General features: G+C 38.2%; 1 protein-coding gene across 1 annotated transcript in view; it reads right to left on the bottom strand.

Annotated features, from left to right (window-relative positions):
• The window catches only part of LOC149238924 (uncharacterized), a 149,088-nt gene that overhangs the window by 102,585 nt on the left and 24,006 nt on the right, over positions 1-22,497 (bottom strand). Inside the window, exons 2-3 of the mRNA XM_089373241.1 lie at positions 10,247-10,308; positions 10,116-10,164 (exon numbers count right to left, since the gene is read on the bottom strand). Coding sequence (XP_089229367.1) covers positions 10,116-10,164; positions 10,247-10,308 — 111 coding nt within the window. The remainder of the gene's footprint in view (positions 1-10,115; positions 10,165-10,246; positions 10,309-22,497) is intronic.

The following is a 22,497-nucleotide window of genomic DNA, read 5'->3' as shown; positions in this document are numbered from 1 at the left end:
CATCAACTAGTGGGCAGGAATCTCCAACACTCCAACACAGGCATCATGTAGTATGGTCAATCTAATCACCTCTAAGCTAGTATCCTTGATCAGGGCATCCAAGGCATTCTCCAAAGTCTAACAATGCTTCAAGTGAGTCCAAGGTTGCAACAAGTGTGTGTTCCAGTGTCAAATGGTTCCAACTTCCAAGTCCAACCAAAGGGAGCCTCCTACCCACTCTAGGACTTAGAACTTAAGTCAACAAGGAGGTAGTGAATCAACGTTTGAGAGTTATTTATGGGATTGCCTTTTTAGGTTTCCAAAAATTATATGCATTATTGCAAAGTTATCTTTGGCATTTCAATCTCGCTTAGGTCGAAAAATCTCTTATGGTTGATCCCTACGTTGTCTGGGTCATTTGGTTGTTTTGGCCACCATCATTGATCTAAGCTTGAGGGTTGTGTGCTCCAACAAGTAATAGCACCTTGTTTGGTAGGATGGCTCTTTAAGCATTATGTTTTTTCAGTCGAGGTGATATTTGTTGATGTATGCAATACATGCAATTTTCCTCAAATCACAAAACTTTTTCTTTGAAAAAATGTGTGTGTGAAGGAAGAGAGCAAGGGGATGAGTTAATTGGGCCTATCCCAGGAAGAGAGCAAGGGGATGAGTTAATTGGGCCTATCCCCCCCACTTGAGTTGAAATTCCATTTGAGAAATGTTCCATTGTTCATTAGCCAATTGTTGCTAAAGAATATGAGCCATGAGGAATATCTTACCCATGGTTATGGACTAGAGGGTTGGGTACTTGGTATATATATATATATATATATATATATATATTGGTGATTGGGTTCAATTCTTGTGAGTGAAATCTTGAGCTCATATCGAGCATATTGTTGAATGTTGTTGTTGCCTTTGATCATTGTTGTTGAATGGCATTCGGCCCTAAGGAATAGCATACCATTACTTGGGAGTTGGAGGCTGGGATATATATATATATATATATATATATATATATATATATATATTGTCAACTGGGTTCAATTCTTGTGAGTGAAATCTTGAGCTCATATCGAGCATATTGTTGAATGTTGTTGTTGCCTTTGATCCTTGTTGTTGAATGGCATTCGACCCTAAGGGATAGCATACCCTTACTTGCGAGTTGGAGGATGGGAAGCTTGGTTACATGAAATAAATAATATATACTTGAGCTAGACCCAATTGACCTTTATATGTGAATTATATGTAAATATATATAATAATAATCATAATAATAATAATAATGGATATTTAATGTGTCTTTAATATATATATATATAATATATATATATATTAAAGACACATTAAATATCCATTATTATTATTATTATGATTATTATTATATATATTTACATATAATTCACATATAAAGGTCAATTGGGTCTAGCTCAAGTAGTTGGGAGGAATGATTGTTAATGTCCCCACCCAAGTCTAATTTGTAAAAGTGACATGTTGAGCTCTTGAAGAGTATATTTATAATGGCCTTAAGCCCTATGTCCACAAAGCCTTAAGCTTTTGCAAAAGGCAATGGACTAGAGGGTGGGGTACTTGTTTACATGTTAAACTATATATATATATATATATAGTCAATTGGATTTATCTCAAGTTGTTGGGAGGAATGATTTTCATCCTCCCAATCTAGGTTCAACTCTCGCGAGTTAAATCTTGAGCTCATATCGACCATAATGTTGAACATTTTTGTTGGCTTTGATCCTTTTTGTTGAATGGCCTTCGGCCCTATGGGACATTTGTAGGGATCTAGAGTAATTTTTTCCCTAGGGTTTCTTAGGGTACTGGGCTTTTCACAAATCTTCTCCCTTTGAAACAACAGTTTAATTCAATACAATTATTGTATCCTTCATTGAACAGAACTGGCTTCTCAATAATACAGCGAATCAATAGAGAAAACATTATCATGCAATAGATCCATTTCTTCAATTGATGCAGTAACCTTAACAAAACAATATGATGATTTAGCAGACCCACATCAATACAATATTATTGTCCCACAGATACTTACACAGTATATACAATAATTGACAAAGTAAATTTAATAATGAAGTAATATCCTAACCAAAATTCGATTAATTTCCACAACTATAGACTCTATGTGAATTCTTTTTGAATGAATCGAACCGACTTCTCGTCTATAATGATGAAATGAATCGTCAGCAAATCGAACCCCAAGGATATGTTTGCGAGTAGTCGCAATGAATTTATTCCTTAAGTTGCTTCAGATCCGTGATTGACTCAGCATGAATCTATACCTTCACAACCAGCTTCGATGCAGCATCCAATCTTCGACCTTCTGTCTTGCTACAGGAGTCAAGCCTCAGTGACTTCGAATCATTGACAGTGACCTCAGGATCCTTCACATATCTCGCAAGAGGGTTACGGGAGCCTTTGATCTACCCACAACCATAATCTCATAGTGCCTTGATTAACGGATCACCAGTTGAGTTACCTTAAGGGTCTCGCCTGATTCAAGATATTCGGACTACCCCAGAACCCACAAAATCCATTGGCCTGTAACCGCAGAATAGGAGTCCTTCGCAAGGTCACAAACGTCCTTCAAAATTTGGTTGGAATGACCTTCGCTTAGCCTCAAGGTGCTTGTTTGTCTTAGGAATAAGACTTTTGTTTTGCCACAGAGAAGTTTGTATATCCTCAATCCAGAACCTCGCTATTATTTGTCTTCAACCACTTCGCTTGACGTCATAAATAGACCTGATTTATCTTGCTTCAGATGTTGCCTTAGAGAGGGATTTGACTAGCTTGATAATCTTCCTCAGACCAAAGATCTTCTTCCAATAATCCTGTGCCAAAACAAAGAAGAAATAGGAAAATAGAACTAACTAGGGTGGAATCTTTCACCACCAAAATTAGTAGGAGAGAAGGGGTCTTAAAAGCATCAGAGCCTCAGGCTCAAGAAAAATAGAGATGAATGATCCCATCCAATGATGTCTCAAATCAATTTATCCCTCTTGTATTTATAGATTTCTTTGAGGGTGATTTTTCTCCTTGATTAAGGTTCACACCAAACCCCAACTTTGGGATTTTGCCCCAGCTGCCCCAAAACTTGCCCTCCATTGCCCAACATTGACTATTTTGGGGATTTCCCCTTTGTCAATGACTATAGCCTACGGGATTGATAGGCTACTTCATCTCTTAGGCAATTAATCTCTAAGGAACATTACAATATCATATCCTTGGCTACGAGTTGGAGGATGGGATGTTTGGTTACATGAAATAAATAATATATATCATATACACATATATATTAAATACACATTAAATTATTATTATTATTATTATAATATAAAAGGTCATTGGGTCTAGCTCAAGTGTTGGGAGAAATGATTATTAATGTCCCCACCCAAGTCCAATTCGTAAAAATGACATGTTGAGCTCTTGATGAGTACATTTATAATGGCTTTGAGCCTTATTACCCACCACCAGTGGGTGACCCCATAGGAGGAATTTTTCTCCTAGATTTGTCTTCAACCAACAACCAATAGCCAATATTGTGCCAATTGATCTCCACTCCCTGAGACAGTCATATGTCCCCTCACCCATCTGTCGAGAGCGTATGTTTGAAGGTGGACCATCCAATCCTAAAGGTATGTCTTTCATTGTGCAATCAAGTGCTTATGCTTGTTTTTCCTTGGGCACACTTGGGTATGGATTATTGGGTGACTTGGAAGAAGGGTTTCGACTATAGTCTTGTTCCCTCATCTTAAATGGGGGGTCAATACTCAAACCTAGTCCCATGGGATCTCCCCTACTAGCTTATAGCTTCAAGATGCGCATTTCTTAGGAAACCTCGATTTTGGTAAGGTAGTCACGTTTTCTCGTTCCACATTATTCACTCTCCTTCACACATTACAAGCCCTATTTCATCATCTTCCCTCTCTAGGTCCACATGACCACTAGGTCCAAAAGGCTTTGATACTCCCCTCCCCTTGTCCACATGTCTAGGTCAAGCCTAGAACAATGCTCCGAAGGTTGATGCAACTTTTTAAAAAATGATAAAACCATATCATGGCCACATACAAAAGGAAATAATACCACAAAATGCAAAAGATGGTATGGACAGTAAAATTTAGCACATTAGCAAAAGCCAAACATTAGCTCTACGCCTTGTCATTGTGGCCATCACCTTGGTTCCTAGGGAACCCCTCGAGTGCCCCCGGCATCATTAAGGAACCCATGCATGTCCCAACCCCTAGTGGGCGATGAAGTGCCCCATCTTAAAGGGGTGATCACTTCTATATCATACACAACATTCTCTCATCCCTTGGAGCCCCAAGTAATATAATAAAAGAAAAAAAAAAATAAAAATAAAAAAGGCAAAAGGCGAATGTCGAAGGGTGGAAAAACAAAGGTCAACGTAACTCATGTACCATGATTGCTCCCTCCTATATCTATACATCCAAATATGTGGACATCCCTGGTCATTTCCACCCTTGAGCCCATGGCATTTGACCTTGAGACCCTTGTGACCCAATCCTCCTCATTATTATCCACATGGCACTTACCACTTTAAGGATGTACCTTGGACATGTCCTTCCCTTTAAGGGTTGGAAACACCTAATAGGGTTGTTTATTAGCCACTCCTACCTAGGGAGGTAACACCATTACATGTTCAAAACCCAAAATTTCGAAAGGAAGCCCATTATAAAAATCTCATTTGTGCCATTGACTAACAACCTTGTTTCACTTAAATGCACTAATGAATTATTGTGCCTGAGAGTGAGGAGATGCATTGGATCTTATGCGTGATTGGCAGGTGGTTTCATCATGGGTTGGGCAACTTAACTGGGGCCCAAGCCCACTAAAGGATCATATTGACACTTGTAGGGGATACATTGAGAGCCATTGGACTTTATCATGTGATATAGCATCGTCTCATCTTATGGACGCCCTCAGCACCTACATCACCTTGTTCATTGCCCAATATTATATGTGAGATGATGCACTTGGACCAACGGTGTCCCCAGTCGGCTTACCAGTGTATACAGGGTTTGGTAGTTGATCTGAGGCCCAAAGGAGGTTTGTCTCATCCTTGAGACATGGGAGGGAAAGCACCATCTTTCGTGCCCTCATTTGGAGTAGTCTACAAGCTTATTTTTCATCAGGAGACCCATGAGACCATTACTTGTGCCCTAGAGCCACTTTGGAGCACCACATGATCATTTACATAGAGATTAAGGGGCCAACCCCTTGTCCATCATTCATGGAGCCCTCTCCTTCATTATGGCACCTTGAGGACTCAACTCAGCCTTCCAACGACCCTTCTACACCATGATTTCATCATTTTGACTCACTTATGGATGGCTTCTTCATCACTTTATGAGCTACTTGGTGGGCTTGTCACCAAGGACTTGTTATTTTCACATTATTTTATAATTGTAGGGGCTATTAGGCTAATTCGAATTAGGTAGAGGATCATATAAATAGAGATCTCTCCCATTGTGAGAGATCATCATCATCAACACTTGGATTCTCTTGTAAAGAATTTTGAACTTCTTCTTCTTGGACAAATTGGATGACCTTTGATGCATTTCAATATATTTGGAAGCTAATTTCGATCTTTCTTGGAGCTACTTCTTGCTATGGTTGGATATATCTCTTGTCAATTTGTAAGTGCTATCTTGTTGAAACTTTGTTGAAATGATGTCTAATCTGTGGAATTATTGCAACTAGCTAGTTCTTTTATTCCCTAATTTTGTTAAATATCATTGTAAAGGATTGTTTAATTGCAAAATTGCACATGTTAGTCATCGAATGGTAATAGATGAATGTTCCTAGTTGATGAGTTTGGTAATTCTTCCATGAAAATCCATTAGCTATTGAGTAGGTAATTGTTGAAAAGTGGTTGCTAAGGCATCGCTTTTTAGTCTCCTTGAAAACAAATTTAGCAAAGTTCGAATCATCATTGACTCCATAGCCAAGGGAAGTAGGCACTAGTCCAAGTAAAATTGGTGGTCACCCTTCTTTTCCTTCTATTTTCCCTCCAAAAAAAAATTGGCCCCTTTCCTAGACAGCCTAGCTAGGGCAACCTATGAAATTCCTTAGAGGGTGTATTTTTCAAATCCGTTTGGAAAAGAATCTACATTAGTGTCTCCTCTAGTGAGTCTTTGAGTTTGGTGGAATTCTCATGCTTAGTTTGCAAGAAAACCCGTGCCCTAGTTGTGTCTTTGGAAACCTACCTTGAGCGCCTTGAACAAGGTGGTCTTATTGAGGGTCATTTGCACATAATATTCAAAGGAATTTATCATTCTCTACCCTATCTTGACCTAGTAAGTGCATAGGAGGATCTCGTTCCACGATCATTTATAAACCCTACGTCTTGCATAGGTTCTTTCTAGGTCTCTCTAGTGAAGCAAAAGTCATTTTCAAGTGACAAATCACCTTGCAAAACTTCTAGAGAGGTCCTATATCACATTGGAAACCTTGACCTTACGCATACTCATCATCATTAGAAGATCTAAACCCTAGGTCTAGACCTCTCTAGGGTTTAGATCTAGACCTACAGTTTAGCTTCTAGGGTTTAGATCTTCGTCCCAAGTCTTTCTTAGAGAGCCTTTAGCTTATTTTGAGGTATTGGTCCCTAATTGAGTCTCTCTTTGAACAGGCCTAGGGAAATAATTCATACCTATTCATTTATCCCATCATTACAAGTGATTCCTATTATACCGAGACTCCTCACATCGGTGGAAGTCCGTTCAAAGCAAGGGACACTCGCTGAGGTAACAGTGGGTCTTTGTCCCATTGTTGTCATTTGGTCTAGTAGTTGTCCCATAGGCTCCCCTCCTAGGACCCCTGCTAGATTGTGTGGCAACAAGCCCTATGTCCAAAAAGCCTTAAGTTTTTGTAGAATCCAAATTACCTTGGGTACCATCCTCAAAATGAGGGGAAGTCCCTGGTGGGTTTCCTGTAATATGTATTTAATGGTAAAATATATATGTATTTATATATAATTACTACAATAATTTATATGTATTTCATGGGATATATATATATATAATTTATTATTTGTAAATAATAACATTTATGTATATGTATATATATATATATATATATATATAATTTATTATTTGTAATTAATAGCATTTAGTTAATTTTATAAAGATATATTGTTAGTATATGATGATATAATATATACAAAAACAATATGCTCTATAACATATATATAAAATTAGTATAATAGGTGTATCATTTAGAAGAGAATTACAAGGATCTTCTGGAGGAGGAGATCTGCTGCGGCGACCCGAGTTCGAACCTGCGAAGGAAATGGCTCCCAGATCTACCCGCGCCTGTCAAACATCTGGAGATTCCACAAGTGAGAAGTCTGAATCTGCTCGACGGGTACTGATCAACTTTACACGGCCGAGAGCAAGGGTATCACGTCATTTGCTGCAGTCAGAGTTTAAAAGAAGTGCGGAGGTGCGAATCCGGACAAACCTGATGCAAAATGAGGCGAATACTACTGATAAACCCCCGATAGGCCCAACAAGGCCGACTATGCCTCCGAAATGCAGAAGGATCGAGCCTTTGAAAGTCTGCTCTGTGGCAGCAACTGCATCGGAGGGTGTTGTCTCGAGTAACAATGGAGCTCTCAGGACGGTAGACCGCCGACAAAGCAAAAGGTATGAAGAAATTATTAAGCTCTTTTCAGGTCAAAACTCCGAATTGAACTATTATGCAGATCTTGTTTTCCATATGTCCGAACAATCGCCTTTGAGCCCAGATTGGGCATCATATTCATCGATCAGCAACATTGTGCACAGATCGGGTCTTGGGCTCTCCGATCTAGACCTCTGTAGAGCAGATCTACCCCTATTCTGGTTAGATCTGGAAACACACTCACGGGAAAAGATGTTTCGAAGTAAGCAAAAGATGCAGAGCAAAAGCACAGGGTTAGATCTGCAGAAAACAAAATCTGAAACCCTGGTAAGACCATACAGTTTTCAAGTCTTTGTAAAAACCCTGGAAGGTAAATCGAAAATAATTTGGGTAAAAGAGACAGATTCAGTAGAGCAAGTGCAGAAAATCATAATGCAACAGCTGGGATACCCCATCAGAACTCAAAACCTGATACATGGGGGCAGAGTGCTACAAGACACAAAATACCTGTGGGAATACAAAATTACATCACTGTCAACAATCATCCTCAATCTGAGGATAAGAAGGGGAGCAATTGACAATAACAGGATTCCTGACCCACAGGTACTGGTTCAATAGGGAAAAAACCAGGCAGCATTCCCTTCAAAAATTCCCTACAAGGGAAAAACATAGAAGGAGCGGCACCGAAACAAACAGGTATGGACACCATACCATACATTGTGGAACAACTAGATCATATGCCGGAATACAATACAGATACACCAAAATTAGATGAGCATTGCACAATATATGAAAGGCAAGCAATAATCTGTAGATTTCACTGTTTTTGGCCCAAACCAGCGGATCTATTTTATTGGATCTTCACGAACTGGACCACACAATGCGAAATACATCTCTGCTCCAAGGGCTTTTTCATAGTGAAATTTCAATCAGCAATAGACAGAGACATAGTAATACAGGAAGGACCTTGGTTCTGGGGATCCATTGGACTCTTCATCACACCATGGTTCCCAGATTTTGATGCAAATACAATGGTCATCTCCAAAATGCCAGTTTGGGTGCGGCTTCACAATCTCCCAATACACCTCTAGAATAATCAAGTACTAGCTGGAATCGGCAACACTATTGGACGCTACATCAAAATGGACACCCAACGAATAGAGGAAAGAATATATACTTTTGCACAAATATGTGTGGAAGTAGACCTCAGCAAAGGCCTACCAGATCAAATTCAGCTTAAGCATAGACAGAGGAGCTGGACACAGGTCCTAGATTATGAAAATACGGCATTCAGATGCCGAATTGCCGACAAACAGGACATCTACAAAGCTCATGTCCAGCAAACAAAAAAGATAATCGCAGAAAGAAGAAAACAGAAAAGCAAGCTAAGGGATGGCAATTTTCTCCACCCCCCCCCCCCCCCCCCCGAATGACGAGGAGGAAGAAGAAATGGAATTTGCCAACCCCACTGAAACCAGCCAGATGAACAAAGAACTAGAAGCAGAAAAACAAACCCACAGGAACAAATAGACACAACACTGGCAAGTATATCAGAAACTATGGATATGGGCAGAAACAAACGCCAACACATATCAGACACATCAGACTCCGATAAAGACAATCCACAACCTGTGGCTGAAACAGCGTTAGCACTTATAACTCCAACAGAGTCACAGGGGGTTTGGAGAAAGGTTGAGAAGAAAAAAGGGAGAAAAGTCTGACTTTTTCCCCACCTGTACATTAATTTGTATTTTTGCTTTTCATGACTATTTTCCTGAATCCGTACACCTTGCGTGGTGATGAAGGATCTTTGCATCTTTTTTGCACAACATATTTGAATCTGTTTTTACAGCATATGCCAGAAGGCATCTACATCATGTAATTTTTCAATCGTAATGAAAGATTACGATTTTTCCAGGGGAAAAAAAAAATTAGTATAATAGATACATTGAAATTTTAAAAGCTAAAAACTGAGAATATCAGCTAACGCTCACTCGTCAATACTTATAAATATGGAGCATTTTAATTTTTAAAATGTCACAAGGTCATCCTTAATCCCTATAACAAAGAAAATTCATGACAATCCCCATGCAACCCACTACTACAAGAATCAACATGAACCCCCACTCACCCTACACTAGCAAAGAGGTTCCACAAGAGTAGTCAACCCATGTAGAAGCCCACTACTACCATGGGGGTGCATAAAACACCTGCTACCACCAAATACACAAGAAAATTCTACTAAGTACCTAGGCCATCCCCTAAGGACATCCATATTCACCCACACTGTTTTGCTGTATATAATTATTACAACAAAAATATGTTAGTTGCCAATTAAAAGGAATCAACACGCACTTCACAAAAAGGATGTGTTAATATTTTCTTTGTTCAATATCATCTGGGAATTTACAAATAGCAATATGCTTAAATATAGTAACTGAATGATAATTTCACTGCATACTCACTCTCCTTTCATTAATGGTCACTACAAACGCATTGTCAATGCCTTTGTCCCTGCAAAAGAAATAATATATATCATTCTAAGTATATATGAACCCAATAAATAGCTTAAATACCAGATTAGCAATTAAGGTACCTGGCATCATTGGTAGACTGACCAACATCCATTCCGTTGAAGGGATTCACAACTATGGTTGCCTGCAGCATCCAAAAATATATTGTCAAATATCTCTTTATGTGTGCATTTCAAGTCAAAAATCCGGTAAAAGGTACAGTATTCAATAGAAAAAGCCATAAAATGGGGACAAAGTTATATAGCATTGCTAATCCATCATCTAAGTGGGAGAGGTTTGCATAAACAACTCTTGGAAAATAGAAGTTGTAGCTTCATGTGATATGTACCTCGTGATCCCACAATTAAAATGCATGCATTCAAAGAAAACAGCTTGCTTCAACAGAATAAGGATATCTAATGAAACTAAAATGCTCAAAAATGCAAGCCGGATCATTCATTTGTCATAAAATAGAGGCATGGTAAATTTAAACATAAATCCATGACATCTAACACATTTGATTCTGAAAAGTTTTGGTAACAAGCATGACATCAACATGAGAAGGTATAGGGTTTTAATAAAAATCAAACAACCAAAGACAGCTTTCAACACCCCAAATATATTTCAAGAACAATGACACAACTATAGTCAAAAATTGCCAAAAAGGAAGTTTATTTACTAGAGAAGAGCTTTTAGTTGATATTTATGTTATTGCTGTCAAAAGTATCTGATTTTAAAGATGTATTCTTATGATGACAATTTGCATTCCATCATAGTCACTTATTCAAAAGACACGCCATCCAGTAAACAACACATTTGCTTGGTATATTAATACATTCATATCAACTTATAATAGCCAGCATTCTACACAGTTTGGTAAATACTTGAGAAATTTAATGAATCATTATGATAAAAACTGTATTACACAGTCCCTTGCAATTCAAAGCAGCACAAAAAGGTTTTCACTAATCCCACTCAGAAAGCTCCTGTAGAAGTTACTACAGTCCACTCATCAGGGGAGATCAGCAGCATGCACAGGAAGGACCATTCAACATGCAAATCTCCACAAATAAATGACTGCACATCTGTTCAGTGTTGCAGGAATTGTCGATATTCATCATCAGGAGAGATTTGCAGAGCAGATAGACCTCTGGTCCTCGTTTATGCATATCTCCCCAGATAAATGACTGCGCATATGTTAAGTGTTGGACAAATTCCTGATATTCATCATCGGGAGAGATTTGCAGAATGGACAGTCCTTTGTCTAGCACATTGATCCACATTTATGCAATATACAATTTAACCTATTTCTAAGTTATTCCAAAAACATATATATAATTTTACAGAAAGCAAAGAACTTTCTACACAAAGCTTTTTGCAACCAGCTTTGCTTTATTGTTGTCAATCATGCCATCACTGCTTTTAGGTCCCGTAATGTTCAGCAGGGGTACATATGAGCAGATTCATTTTGGGCAGCACCATTGTCATCCCAAGGAATGCAAGTCTAAAGCCTTGCAAAATCCTCTTGGGATGATCTTTTTGTGTGTGTCCTAGATCCCCAGTGTGTGGACCCTCATGATGATTATTCTTAGCTTCTCATTTCCATGTTGCTTAGTTTTATGGCATCGCTGACATCCCCTTGGTGGGAATTAACTCACTGCTTTGGTGGGCATCCTTATGTCCTGGGGTGTATTGTCATTTACCTTTCCGAGAGATACTATATGAAAAACAATTGATTTAATTAGATTAGAATGCAGCTATGAGAACAATGTGAACTTTATAAAGTCACATTATTATGTATTTACTTGCCCATAGTATTAGTGCCCATGCAATACTTGCCCATGGTATTGGTACCCGTGGTATTGGCACCCATGGAATACTTATCCATGGTATTGGTATCCATGGAATACTTACCCATGGTATTGGAATGGCCAAAGATTATAAAAGGGAGCTCAAGATCATTCTTTAGGAGCGTGGATGGATGATTTCCCTTATTAAATTTTGAGCCCTTGCGGCTTAAGGAAGAGGTAAAACCCTATCCCTAAGAAAAATTGGTTTTAGTGTTGAAACTATAAACCCTAGCCAATCTAAGGAGGAATCACTGTGGATTTCTCATTGGAGAATACTAATTGGGAAGATAGGTTTTCCATAATTTTGAGGTTTTAATTTTGTCAAGAGACTTCATTTGTTTTGCAAGGCATATTTTATTCATGAAGAGATCTTCGTTTGTATACTGGGCCAAGATGATTTGAAATAAAGAATATTATAGTGAGGGTCGTGGTTTTCATTGATCCAGGAGCCGAGTTCATCAAAGCAAATGGTTTTATCTTAGAGATCAATTATAATAATGAGGGATTTATAAATTGTGAGTACAACATCATTAGTGCAAGGAAGGCCAAACCTATTAATTTCTGGGTGTTAAATCTGTCATATGATAGAGGCTACGGTGCCATATTTTGAAGGAGGCAGCGCTGGTTATCTTGGAGATCGATTTATTAAAAGGATAAATTCTGTAATGGAAGGAGAATCACTCTTGGATAGCAGATTTCTCTCTGGGAGAATACTTACTAAATAGCAGCATTCTTTGTCTTAATACTATAGCCCAGTGTTGAAAATATCAATATCGGCAAAGTATCGGCGAGGGTCCAGAAAACATCTTATCAGCAATATTGGCAAATATCGACCAACATTATTAAAAAAAAATGCATAATAGCTTCATTTTTTTTTCAGATTTTTAAACATATAAAGCAATAACAACATGAAATAAACACATTGGCACATAAATATGAAAAAAGCACTGATATATATGATGTAGTGGATGTAAAATAAAAATGATACATCAAAGGCGACACCAAATCCTGTTGATCCTTGATAATTGTCCAATCAAGGACTCAAATGTGGAGAACCAATACAAAATAACATCACATATATAAACGTATCTCATCATCATGAGTTATATGTAACAAAACAAATAAAACTAGCAGCTATCTATCTGAGATTAGTGCCCTCTCCCCCTTTTACGAGAAAAAATGATGGGTTTTTTGCCAGGCCTGCCCCTAGCAATAGAAAGCCTTGCTCCTACACCTAATGTCAAATAATGATTGTTGGCTATGGATTTGTGCTCTCCTATATCTATAGCAGATGGTGTTGACATTGATTCTCCCACAGTCTCCTCCTCCTCCTCCTCCTCCTGCTCCTCCTCCTCATGTTGCTCCTCCCCCGAGTCCTCCTCCTCTTGTTGCCCCTATTCTAATGATTCCTCTAGAACTAACCATGTTGGTGACTCCTCCAAAATGGTCACCTCAGACTCCACCCTCCACTGAGACAATACATCAATATTGTCTAAAGAAATGGCATCTGGATCAATTGGTGTTTCAATTTGCTTCACTCGAAATCGGAGATTGTAATGCACATACACTAAATCATCGAGGAATGAGAACTTCAACCTGTAAGAGAGTCAAAAAAACTAATGAGTCTTGACTCTTCACACTTGAGAGTCATAAATTAAAATTACAATAAATGTAATTGCTCAACTGAAGGTTGAAGCTCAAAGTTATGCTTGTTGTGCTTTTTTTAGTGTATTTTCTCAAATATTCTCCAATTGTGGTCACACCCCGAACAACTACATGTTTGACTCAAGATTCTTATGACCAATTTCTGCAAATTTGGTGCCCGTGCACCATAACTTCGCCACCAAATTTCTACAACAAAATAAAGAAATAAAAAAAATCAAAAATTTAAAAACATAATTAAACTTTCAAATAAAAATTACATAATTGAATTTTAAAAATCTAGAATTATAAATACGTAAATTCTAAATTGAAAATTCTAGTGAGTGATGACTTGCCACTTACGTGGCATGAAGAGAGTCCTTTCCCTAATAGCATCATCAAAGCCAAGTAGGCCAACACAATCCCGATAAAACTATATCTCGCAATTGACTTTGCTACGAAGCTCAGGATCGGGTACCATCCTCTAAATACAGGAATGGAGCCCTTCCATCACCTTGCCATCAAAATCAAATGGGCATTTGTATGAAAATGCGGGGTTGAAGAAGAGCGTTGTTGCATCAATGGGTCGATGAAGCATCCCTGTCCACTGACTATAAATCACATCCCATAACATCATATGTCTATCAAGCCCAACAGAACCCTTGTCTACGTAATAAGAACAAATGGCCTCCTTGGCCCTATCCATGGCTTCATACAAATAAGCCATTACAGGCTTGTCCCCATCTACCAATCTCGAAACCTTTACTATAGATTCACTAATTGAGCACACTTCTTCTACTCCCTGCCAAAATGTGCTAGTGTACATCATTTTTGCAATGGCTCTCATGTCCTATCCCCTGTTGTATCTACAATCACACCACTCACCAAAAACAAACATTTGCTTCAACTCAAACTAGCATTGAAGCAAAGACTGAAGAGTAATAAAGTTGGTCGCAAAACGTGTGATTGCAGGACGCCACAACTCCTTGTTTCTAATGTATCTCCTCATGAGGCTAAAAAGAAAAGCATAGTTATATATAAACTTGGGGACGCTCCTAGCCATATCAATCACCTCTTTGATGAAGGAGAGTTTCCCCATATTCTCAAGCATCAAATCGATACAATGTGTTGCACATGGAGTCCAGAACAATGGGTGGTGCCTCTCCATAAGCATCTTACCGACAAACACATAATTAGTTGCATTATTTGTTATGATCTGCACCACATTCTGCACACCAATCTCCCGAATGAACCCATCTAACAACTCACATATCATTGTTGCATATTTTATATGTGTTGATGCATCCACTGATTTAATAAGCATGGTACTTTTAGAACAAGGTACCAAGAAATTTACAAGGATCCTACCCTTCCTATTTGTCCAACCATTAGACATCACAATGCATCCAAACACTTCCCATGTTTGTTTCAACTCTGCCAATCTAGAGTTGATATCTTGCTTTTCTGCTAAAAGTATTGGCCCCCGCAACTCTTCATATGTCGCACTTTTGTGCCCTGGGCCCACAACAGCAATAGCATCACACATTGGCTACCAAAATGGATTGGTTTTGGTGATGCTAAGAGGTAAGTCGCCCTAGAAAAGACACCTCCCCATAACTCTATTTGCTTTTTGCTTCTCCATTTTCTTAATTTTATGAAAGGTTGTGCTCCATTTCCTATTCGTGGAACAAAAAATGATGACCTACCACTCCCAGTAACATTAGCACTAGCAGGTGATGTTGTGGAGCCCCTCCCACTACCCTTAGCCTCAAAATCAAAAGAAGATATCCCAAAAGACTAACCTGCACGTTCAACCTTGTTTCTTTCTGCCTCTTCCTTCTTTTTGTCTTTCATCAATTGCTTCAAGAGCTTCTTGTATAAGCTCCGCACTAGAAACCATACAAAGCCCAACATGATGTCCAGGGAGTCTAACTAGATGATATTCCAATCGCATAACCCCTCCTGTCATCTTGGTCCCACACAATTTGCATTATAGATATGCCCGATTTGTCCCACCATCAGGCTCCCCATACTCCCAAAATGGGTTCAAGGCTTTTGGCATATTTGTAGTGAACTAATTCAAACCTAGGGCACCAAAAAAACAAAAAATTGGCATTAAACACCCATACACAAAAAATAATAAGTAATAACCACCTCATTTTAAAAATATTTTTTATACGACATTATTTGCAATGTGAATGAAAAATGGCAATAAAAGGGTGCATAAGGAAGTTTTAAAAAAATGAAGCTTGTTATCCAAATATGGAGAAAACCCTTGCATTGGCTCATGGGCATGAAAATCATAGCAAATGGAAAAAACAAACAAAGAAGCAAAACTTTGGTAGGCAAAGAGGCAAGCAACCATAACCCTAAATCTATTAAAAAAATCATTAACATAGGGGTTTTTAAGAACAGAAGAAATGAAGTTTGTCTCACTGATCTTCAATTTGATCCACAAAAAAAAATTAGTTGGTGGTGATAATGGTTGTTTGATCCTCAATCCCTCCTTGAAAACCACCACAAAGCTCTTCCCCTTCCTTCTCCAAGACTAAGAAACCAAAATGAGCAAATAAAACTACCAAAATTGCTTTCCTAGCCGTGGCCCAGCTTGCCCGACGATATTTGAGGTCATAAAGCGATATTTTGCCGAAATATTGACGATATTTCAGAAATATCATGATATTTTTCAAGCAAGAAAATATGGCGATATTTTCTTAGCGATATTTCGGCTTCAGAAAATATCGAGATATTTCGGCGATATTATCAACACTGCTACAACCACCTTCTACCATAGCCAAGCCAAGACAAATATATGTTTAACCAGCCCATAATTCACATAATCCACCAAATCAAGTTGCTTTGTTTGTTGGGCAGTCGAATAGCTTATCATTGGCAGCAAGGTAATAAAGAAACTTCAGGGAATTGTAGGCAGAATACCTCAGTTCTGAGGGCCAAACCTTCTTGTGCAGAGACAACAATCAAACCCAACAAACCCTATTTTCTACAGGCAAACATTCTCAAGTTTCCATGATATTTTCTAACTAGGTTCTAGTATCTAGTCTCTTTTGTATTTGACATTGGAATTTCCACCTATAGTAGAAGTGACTCAGTGACTCGGTCTCCATGTAATATATTTTGATTTTGACGACTTGATGAGAAAACTACAGTTTATGGTTTTAATTTCTTGTGTGTTTTGAATTTGCACTAAATGGTTTCCCAGCTACATGGGAACTATTTGTCAAAGGTATTTGTGCTTCGGAAAACCTTAAAGACTTTGAGAGGCTTTGGGATCATTGTATCTAGGAGGAGACTCAAATGGATTCAAAGGAAAAGAAGAAAAATGGTGATGAGAGCCTAACTGTATTTGGACAATTGAATAAGAGCAAACGTAACAAACCTAGCAAGGATGAGTGAAAGAGTGAGGAGTCAACCTCACAACTAGAAAATGACTTAGGTAAAATCTAGTGCTTTGTTTTTCATAAGCATGATCATTATGCATCAAAGTGTCCAAAGAAAATGAGGGCTAAAGGAAACAAGCATGAGAAGTAGGTAGCAATCTCCACCAACGTTGCAAACATCGCCATTGGGATAAAATCGGCAAGGGTTCAGAAAACTAAAAAAATGTAAAAATCGAGAAAATATCAGTAAAAATCAATAAACATTGGCAAAATTAAGATACCATTGAAATATTAGCAAACATCGGCTAGGCCAAAAAATAGTGATTGTGCGATAAAATCGAGATGTTCGCAGCATTGATCTCTACAAAGAATCAGATGAAAAAGTTTGTTACCAAGTTTGAGAAGGATTTCTCGAGGATATCTTTCCTTTCTACCATCGAAGGTGTCTTTGTTCCTTCGATGCCTTTTTCCTACATCCATATGTGCTCTATCTTGATGTCCTTCGTTTGTCTGATGTGCCAAGTCCTATCCTTACTACCCATGTGCTTAGCTGAGGCAGCAGACAACAAAGAGCATCCTTCCCCTTTTACTATTGCTTCATGGCAGTGTGATTCGAAAGGACTCGTGGTATGTGAACAATGGAGCATCTCAACCTATGACATCAACCCCACAGTTGTTTCCTAGCCTAAAGAAGCAGGACTCGGGAGTACAAGTTGAGCTTGGAGATGATGTCGACTACCCAATAACAAGAGTTAGTATTGTTCCCTTTCAGTGCGAATCAGGTAATTCTATAGATTTTGACAATGTCTTATTTGTTCCAAGTCTCAAGAAGAATTTGCTTCCAATTCCAGTGATGGAGAAAAAGGGCTTTGCAGTTGAGTTCCAGAACCAACAAATCCTCATCAAATCAAAGTATTCTAGCCTAGATATAGCTTGAATAATAGGGATTAGATAAGGTAATCTATAAGGTTGTAAGGTGAACTTGTTCCAACCTTGGTGCATAGTAGTGACAGCTTATGCAAGTTGTGGAACAAGAAGATGGGGCCCCTGCATCCACAGTTTTAATAATCATCCCGATATGAACTGGATCCAGTCAAACTAGTCAGAAGATGGGGCCCCTGCATCCACAGTTTTAATAATCATCCCGATATGAACTGGATCCAGTCAAACTAGTCAGTTGGATAGGTCAAAGGATCAAACCAACCTAGTGTTCTAGTACAATTTAGTACCAAACCTATCCAAACTAATCTAAATTGGCCATCCCATCCTGAATGGGTCATGAAGTAAAAATCTAAATACTAAACCCTAAAACTAAACAAAAAGAACCTAACTCAACCTTAAAAATGCCATTAATTCTTTTAGGATGTTTGAGAGGTTCCAACTTTATCGGACTTCATATGGAGAATGTAAAATTTCATATTCCACTCAAAATTCAACATACTTAACAGTTTTCAAAATTTTAGAATTGGTAGGATTGCAATATTTTCATTGAATTATATCATGTATGAGGGTATGGGATTGGCATTTAATCAAGAGAAAGAAGCCCTTCATGTACTTTGATGTTGGTGGTTTTGATTATTGAACTCCTCTAATGTTGGTGGTATTGATTGTTGAACTCCTTTGATGTCGGTGGCATTGATTGTTGAACTCCTTTGCCATGGACTTAACAAAAATGTACCCTTCACTCAAATAATTGGTTAAGCATGTTAAGTTTTTTCTACCATATTATAAGGTTCAAAAGATGAACCTTTTACTTGAACCAAAATCATTGGTTGGGCATGTTAAGCTTTTTCTACCATATTATAAGGTTGAGGAATCTAAGGAGTTTGAAGACACTAAGCCAAATGATGTTTATGTAGCTCCTATTGATGATCCCATTTCTAGTAGTGGTGATGATTTTGATGAGTAATCATGTTGATTAGTGATTTATAGTAGGTCAGCAACCTAGTGGCTTGTATCATGGTTTTTGGACTCTAGAAGCCATTTAGAACCTCATTGATTATGTATTTTATTGTTGATATGTATTGCACTGAGTGCCATTTTGATATATCCAAACTTACACAGTATATAGGTGAGCAAACTTTGCATATTTTGTCTTTAATGGTTTGGAGTCTTAAAAATGATTTTTTTCATTACAAGTTAATTATTTTATGTATACTTTGAAAATTTGTTCATTTAATCCGATTTGATCCAATTTTCTTCGGATTCGATTCAAAACCTAGTTCGATATGTGGCCAATTCAAAGTCTGGTTCCGGTTTTTGAAGCTATGCCTACATCATAGGTCATTATCTATTCTGACAAGACTTCTAGAGTTCGATATTGAGAAGCATGGTATATGTGAGGGGTGCATGCTTTGCAAGCATGCTAAGGTTGCTTTCCTATGCATCAAGCATAAGTCTAAGGGGATTCTAGACGTAATACATTTTGATGTCTATGGACCGATTGTAGTGACGTCAATAAAAACAAGCATGAATTATGTTTCCTTTATTAATGATTTCTCTCACAAGACTTGGATATACTTCTTAAAAACCAAGGATAGGTTCTTCAGCAAGTTTCAGTGGTTCAAAGCCCTAGTTGAATATTAGACAACGAAGAAGATCAAAGTCTTGAGATTGAAAAAAGGATGAAATTTTTACCTCCAAGGAGTTTGAGGGTGTCTACACAGTGGCGTGAATCAAGTGAGAGTTGATAGTTCCATATAGCCCACAACATAATGGGGTTGCTTAGTGACAGAATTGATCCATCGTTGGGGCTATTAAGGCCATGATATATGGCCAAGACTTGTCAATGTTTCTTTGGGTAGAGGCATACAACACAATAGTCTACATCCAAAACCAATGTCCTCACAGGACCTTGGAGGACAAGATACCATAGGAGACATTCAATAGTGTGAAGTCAAAGGTGAGTCATTTCCACATATTTGTCGTATTGAAAGAGAAGAGGAACAAGTTGGAGCCCTCAAACATGAACATTTATTTGTGGGTTACAGTGAGACTTCAAAGGCTTATAGGATCTATATTCCAAAGTAAAGGAAGACAACAGTGAGTCTGGATGTAATGTTCAAGAAAGAATTTACAACTAGGAAGTCCGATAAGCCTATTCCAATGACAAATCATGAGGAACAAGAAGGTCTGAATGTTGAGCTAGTCACCAATGATTTCTCGAGCAATACAATAACCTTCAAGTGAAAAGGGGGAGATAGGATCCCCTTTTATTTTTATCAAGAAACCTCGATGGTTCAGGTAAACATTAAGGGATGCTAAGGAACATGTTGAGACTCTTTGGAGCACTTTAAGAGACAGTAAACCTCTGAAGAAGTTTAAGACTATATGGCATTAATGAGCAATGTTCTAGATTTTAAGCCTCCTAGTTTTCAAGAGGCAAAATACAAACAAGTATGGCAAGATCCCATGGTGAAGGAGTACACCTCCATTATGAAGAGTGATGTTTAGTACATAGTGCCAAGACTAAAGGGGAAGTCAATTGTGAGTTCCAAGTGGCTCTACAAGGCAGCATTAAGAAGTTTAAAGCAAGAATTGTGCTGAGAGGGTTCTCCAAGAGAGAGTGAGTAGACTACAAGTAGACAATTGTTCCAATTGCCAGGTACACTTCTGTCAGACTATTATGTCCTTGCTTTCATTTATGGGATCAAGGATACATCAAATGCATGCGAATACTACTTTCCTTAATGGGATCATTAGGGAAGAAGCGCACATAGAGCAACCTCAAAGCTTTGTGGTAAATGGGAAGGAGTCCCATGTGTGCAGGGTTAAGAAGGCCTTGACGAGACACACGCAAGCACTGAGAGCACGATATTCCAAGATCGATGGAAATATACAAATAATAGGCTTCATCAAAAATGACGCAGATTCTAACTTATATTATTTATTTTTTTAGATTCATTTGCTCATTTTGGAGCTATACGTAGATGACTTGGTTTTGAAAATGTAATGTCCTAAGGTAATTTTTACTCTTAGGGTTACACTGTCACAAGATGAATTATACTAAATTTTCACAGTGTTTTTTCCAATTTTATAGAGACAAGATATAGTACGTAACAATGTAATTATGCAATAACTCTTTCATAACAATTTTAGCATATCCAGTGCTCCTAGTTTATTACACCAACAGTCCAGTTTCTACAACAGCAATGAATGTTTCTCACAAAAAAATATTCTTCAGTAACAAAGTAAGTTAGGGCTGACTACCTAATGAACATCCAACCAATAATTTGCCAACATAGAACTATTGAAAGCACAACAAGTAGTTCATAGAAGAAACCAGTTTACCATATCCAATATTTATTGTAAATCAAGACTCTAAATCTCATACTAATGTATAAAACCCTTGTTGCCTTATTCTATCTTTCCTAACTTGGTGAATGAACGAAAACCCTTATAGTATTTCAAGAGTGCTATGATGGCCATGCTTCTTGCAAAGGATAGAATTCCTAGGTGAATTATTATTGGGTTACTGCTACAGGTAACTTTGCCACCCTTTGAATTATGCTTTGTTGCTCCTATGGGGTGTTGGTAACTAATTGAATCACAAGGAAGCCTTTGCTACCCTAGACCACTGCTGACCAATCACATGGAAGCCTTCATTGCCCTAGATATTCACCAACCTTCATTGACTTTAACAAAAATTTCGGCCCTCATCCCTACTGCCCTACCTGTGCCCTGCAACACTGCCTTATCATTGTTACCCACCAAAAGTGGGTACCCCTAGGAGATTTTTTCTCTTATTCATCTTCTTCCAGTTGACAACCAGCAACCCCTAAGAACCACTCATAGTCGATGTGATGTGCCACTTTATCTCTGCTCCCTGCATCAATTGTATGTTTCCTTGCCCATTTGTCGAGAGCATATGTTATAAGGTGGGCAATTTGACACAAAAGGTGTGTTTTTCATTGTGCAATCAAGTGCTTATGCTTGTTTTTCATTTGGGCACTTTGGGTATGAATTATTGGGTGACTTGGAAGATGGAAGGGCTTTTATCGTGGTTTTGTTCCCTCACCTTAAATGGGGGGTTAATTCTCAATCCTAGTCCAATGGGATCTCTCCTAAGTTGCAAGAAACGTTGGAGAAGGGTCCGTTTCCAGCCAGAAACGAAACAGAAACGAGGAAACTCGTACCGTACGAGCTGGAAACATGTGTCCGACCGTACTGGCCCGTTTCTAAAGGAGGAAACGTGGCCAATACGACCGGAAACGCGTTTCCAAGCCGTACGATGGAGTTTCCTTTTCTAACTTGACTTTTTCTTGTATTTTTTTTTGTATTTTCACTTCTAATTTTTTATTGGGCGACTAAAATATATTTTGGATGCCTCTAGATGCCTCTGAGTGGGGCAGCCTAATGTTCAAGCCTATGGCCCTAGTGTTGATATGCAATTCATGGTAATGTTAAATTCTTAAAGTAAAAGTGACATTCTCCTTTCTTTTTCAT

Source organism: Pinus tabuliformis, chromosome 8, assembly GCF_031772625.1.
Source record: "Pinus tabuliformis cultivar Carrire ecotype Pingquan chromosome 8, CPIR1, whole genome shotgun sequence".
In the NCBI taxonomy this organism is placed as follows: domain Eukaryota; kingdom Viridiplantae; phylum Streptophyta; class Pinopsida; order Pinales; family Pinaceae; genus Pinus; species Pinus tabuliformis.
Note: the sequence above shows the minus strand (reverse complement) of the source record. Positions and strands in the feature narration are given on the sequence as shown.